The 4,612-nt window shown below is 46.6% G+C and overlaps 1 protein-coding gene across 1 annotated transcript in view; it reads left to right on the forward strand.

The window, feature by feature from the left end:
* The window catches only part of tph2 (tryptophan hydroxylase 2 (tryptophan 5-monooxygenase)), a 7,395-nt gene that overhangs the window by 1,224 nt on the left and 1,559 nt on the right, over window positions 1-4,612 (forward strand). The window contains exons 2-9 of the mRNA XM_014026776.1: window positions 749-883; window positions 987-1,170; window positions 2,732-2,832; window positions 2,949-3,016; window positions 3,135-3,331; window positions 3,407-3,542; window positions 3,784-3,910; window positions 4,453-4,548. Of these exons, the coding sequence (XP_013882230.1) occupies window positions 749-883; window positions 987-1,170; window positions 2,732-2,832; window positions 2,949-3,016; window positions 3,135-3,331; window positions 3,407-3,542; window positions 3,784-3,910; window positions 4,453-4,548 (1,044 nt within the window). The remainder of the gene's footprint in view (window positions 1-748; window positions 884-986; window positions 1,171-2,731; window positions 2,833-2,948; window positions 3,017-3,134; window positions 3,332-3,406; window positions 3,543-3,783; window positions 3,911-4,452; window positions 4,549-4,612) is intronic.

Consider the following 4,612-nt stretch of genomic DNA (forward strand, 5'->3'; position numbering starts at 1 on the left):
GTCTATTTGTTTGTCTGTTTGTTTGTCTGTCTGTTTGTTTGTCTATTTGTCTGTTTGTTTGTTTGTCTGTTTGTTTGTCTATTTGTTTGTCTGTTTGTTTGTCTGTCTGTTTGTTTGTCTATTTGTCTGTTTGTTTGTTTGTCTGTTTGTTTGTCTATTTGTTTGTCTGTTTGTTTGTCTGTCTGTTTGTTTGTCTATTTGTCTGTTTGTCTATTTGTCTGTTTGTTTGTCTGTTTGTTTGTCTGTCTGTTTGTTTGTCTGTTTGTCTATTTGTCTGTTTGTTTGTCTGTCTGTTTGTTTGTCTGTTTGTTTGTCTGTTTGTTTGTCTGTCTATTTGTCTGTTTGTTTGTCTGTTTGTTTGTCTGTCTGTTTGTTTGTCTATTTGTCTGTCTGTCTGTTTTTTTGCTTGTTTGTCTATTTGTTTGTTGTTTGTTTGTTTATTTGTCTGTTTGTGTCTGTCTGTCTGTTTGTTTATTTGTCTGCTTGTGTGTGTGTTTGTTTCTTTGTTTCTTTCTGATCGTTTGTATCTTTCAGTTTGTTTGTTTGTTTGTTTGTTTGTTTTTTTGTTTGAAATGCAGCAGGTTCTGTAAAGTTCTACAGTTGGACTTGTTGCTCAGCTGTTCTTGTTGGGTCTGTGTTCTGGTTCTGCAGCAGCTCACAGGTTTCATTCAACAAGAAGCTCATCTGTTTGTTTGTTTATGTTTACTTGTTTACAACGGTTCTGACCCGATCTGCTTGTTGTTGTCAGTCGAGACGGACGTCGTTCTGTCCCATCGACGAGAGACCGGACTGTGAGAACGCCGAGGATTCTGGGAAAACTGCGGTGGTGTTTTCTCTGAAGAACGAGGTCGGCTGTCTGGTCAGAGCCCTCAGACTGTTCCAGGTCAGAACCAGAACCACAGTGAGACCAGGTCTCCATCCAGACCCAGAACCACTTCATTCAGAACCAGAGTCTGGGACAAAGTTTGACCCTCTTCTTCCTGCAGGAGAAGCGGGTCAACCTGAACCACATCGAGTCCCGGATGTCCAAACGGGTCCCGAACGAGGTGGAGATCTTTGCCAGCTGCAGCTGCAGCAAGAAGGAGTTCAACGAGCTGCTGCAGCACCTGAAGGACCAGGTCAACATCGTCTCCTTCAACACACCTGCAAACGTCTGGTCTGCTGAGGCAGGTACGAGCTCACCTGACAAACACAGGTACCAGCAGGTGTAACAACAGGTGTAAACACAGGTATAGACACAGGTATAAACGGGTGTTAACACAGGTGTGACAACAGGTACCAGCAGGTGTAACCACAGGTATAAACACAGGTATAAACAGGTGTAACCACAGGTGTAAACACAGGTACCAGCAGGTGTAACAACAGGTGCAAACACAGGTATAAACACAGGTATAAACGGGTGTAAACACAGGTGTGACAACAGGTACAAACAGGTATGACAACAGGTACCAGCAGGTGTAAGCACAGGTATAAACACAGGTATAAATGGGTGTAAACAGGTGTGACAACAGGTATCAGCAGGTGTGACCACAGGTGTAAACACAGGTGTAAACACAGGTATCATAAGGTGTGACCACAGGTGTAACAGTAGGTGTATACACAGGTATAAACAGGTGTAACTACAGGTGTAACAACAGGTGTAACAACAGGTGTAAACACAGGTATAAACAGGTGTAACTCCAGGTGTAAACACAGGTATCAGAAGGTGTGACCACAGGTGTAAACACAGATATAAACAGGTGTAAACACAGGTATCAGAAGGTGTAAACACAGGTATCCGCAGGTATGACCACAGGTGTAAACACAGGTATCATAAGGTGTGACCACAGGTGTAACAGTAGGTGTAAACACAGGTATAAACAGGTGTAACTACAGGTGTAACAACAGGTGTAACAACAGGTGTAAACACAGGTATAAACAGGTGTAAATACAGGTGTAAACACAGGTATCAGCAGGTGTGACCACAGGTGCAAACACAGATATAAACAGGTGTAAACACAGGTGTAAACAGGTGTAAACACAGGTTTAAACACAGGTATAAACAGGTGTAAACACAGGTATCAGCAGGTGTAAACACAGGTATAAACAGGTGTAAACGCAGGTATAAACAGGTGTACAGGTAAACACAGGTATCAGCAGGTGTAAACACAAGTACAAACAGGTGTAAACACAGGTGTAAACACAGGTATAAACACAAGTACAAACAGGTGTAAACACAGGTGTAAACACAGGTATAAACAGGTGTAAACACAGGTATCAGCAGGTGTAAACACAGGTATAAACAGGTGTAAACACAGGTATAAACAGGTGTACAGGTAAACACAGGTATCAGCAGGTGTAAACACAGGTACAAACAGGTGTAAACACAGGTGTAAACACAGGTATCAGCAGGTGTAAAGACAGGTTTAAACACAGGTATAAGCAGGTGTGACCACAGGTGTAAACACAGGTACAAACAGGTGTAAACACAGGTGTAAACACAGGTATAAGCAGGTGTGACCACAGGTGTGACCACAGGTGTAAACACAGGTATAAGCAGGTTTAAAAACAGGTGTGATTACAGGTGCATATTCAGGAACAAGCAGGTGTAACAACAGGTGTAAATACAGGTACCAGCTGGTGTGACCACAGGTGTAAACACAGGTATAAACAGGTATAAACACAGTCCACCTGCAAACTGCTCCTGTCTCTGCTACAGGAAGTGAATAAACCAAACTTGTGTTTGTTTCAGACGATGAGGACGTCCCCTGGTTCCCCATGAAGATCTCTGAGCTGGATCAGTGTTCTCACAGAGTCCTGATGTATGGGTCTGAGCTGGACGCCGACCACCCTGTGAGTTTTTATTACGAAAACTGACCGAAGACAAGGAGACGTGTCCCCATGTCCCCATGTCCTCATGTCCTCTTGTCCCAGACTCCATTTTGGACGTTCTTCTTCTCTCCTGTCAGGGTTTTAAAGACAACGTTTATCGTGAGCGCAGGAAGTATTTTGTGGAAGTGGCCATGAATTATAAATTGTAAGAAGCTCTTTATTTTTAGAGAACTTGAGTTTTGTCCTCGTTTCTTCCTGTAAACTTCAAACATCTGAAACATCTGGAGATGTTCTGTCAGAGTCAGCAGTTTGTTTCTCTGCAGCGGGAAGCCCATTCCTCGCATCGACTACACGCCGGAGGAGGTGAGGACGTGGGGCGTGGTGTTCCGGGAGCTGACCCAGCTGTACCCGACACACGCCTGCAAGGAGCACCTGAAGAACCTGCCGCTGCTCACCAAGCACTGCGGCTACAGAGAGGACAACATCCCCCAGCTGGAGGACGTGTCCCTGTTCCTCAGAGGTGGGTCAGGTGTCCGCGTGCTGTCCCCGCACACGCTTACACGACGTGGACGACATCACTTCCTGTGTGTTTCAGAGCGCTCTGGCTTCACGGTGCGGCCCGTCGCAGGTTACCTGTCTCCACGGGACTTCCTGGCTGGTTTGGCCTACAGGGTCTTCAACTGCACCCAGTACATCCGCCACAGCATCGACCCGCTCTACACCCCAGAACCGTGAGTTCACACACCTGTGTCGTCCGGTCCGGTTCTGTGTTCTGGTGACCCATGATGCACCTGGTTCTGTAACGTTTGGTGCGCAGCGGTTCTGGTTCTGCTGGGTGTGGTCTGTTTTGGTTAACAGGGTCCATCTGTCCGCCCCCACATTCTGGACTAGTCAGTGAGTGGGTCTGAGCAGAACCCACCATGTCTTACCTGAGAGGACAGGTGATGACGGTGGGTTTGTCTCCGCCCTCAGGGACACGTGTCACGAGCTGCTGGGACACGTCCCTCTGCTGGCCGATCCAAAGTTCGCCCAGTTCTCCCAGGAGATCGGACTGGCCTCGCTGGGCGCGTCTGATGAGGATGTCCAGAAACTGGCCACGGTAAGGTGGATCTGGACAGGTGTGTGAACACACCTGTCACACCTGTTAAACTTGTCACACCTGTTAAACTTGTCACACTTGTCAAACCTGTCACCTGTTACACCTGTCACACTTGTCACACCTGTCACCTGTCTCACCTGTTACACTTGTCAAACCCGTCACACCTGACACACTTGTCACACCTGTCACCTGTCACACCTGTCACACCTGTCTCACCTGTTAAACTTGTCACACCTGTTAAACTTGTCACACCTGTCACACTTGTCAAACCTGTCACCTGTCACACCTGTCACACCTGTTTCACTTGTCACACCTGACACACCTGTCATACTTGTCACACCTGTTACACCTGTTACACCTGTCACACCTGTTACACCTGTTACACCTGTCACACCTGTTACACCTGTTACACCTGTCACACCTGTCATACTTGTCACACCTGTCACACTTGTCACACCTGTCACCTGTCTCACCTGACACACTTGTCACACTTGTCACACCTGTCACCTGACACACCTGTCGACTGCTTGTTTTTGTTTCAGTGTTATTTTTTCACCATCGAGTTTGGACTCTGCAAACAGGACGGTCAGCTGAGAGCTTATGGAGCCGGCTTACTGTCATCCATCGGAGAGCTCCAGGTAACACACAAACACACACACAGTAACGCACATGTACACACACACACACACACACACACACACA

This window comes from Austrofundulus limnaeus, unplaced genomic scaffold (genome assembly GCF_001266775.1).
Source record: "Austrofundulus limnaeus strain Quisiro unplaced genomic scaffold, Austrofundulus_limnaeus-1.0 Scaffold588, whole genome shotgun sequence".
Classification (NCBI taxonomy): domain Eukaryota; kingdom Metazoa; phylum Chordata; class Actinopteri; order Cyprinodontiformes; family Rivulidae; genus Austrofundulus; species Austrofundulus limnaeus.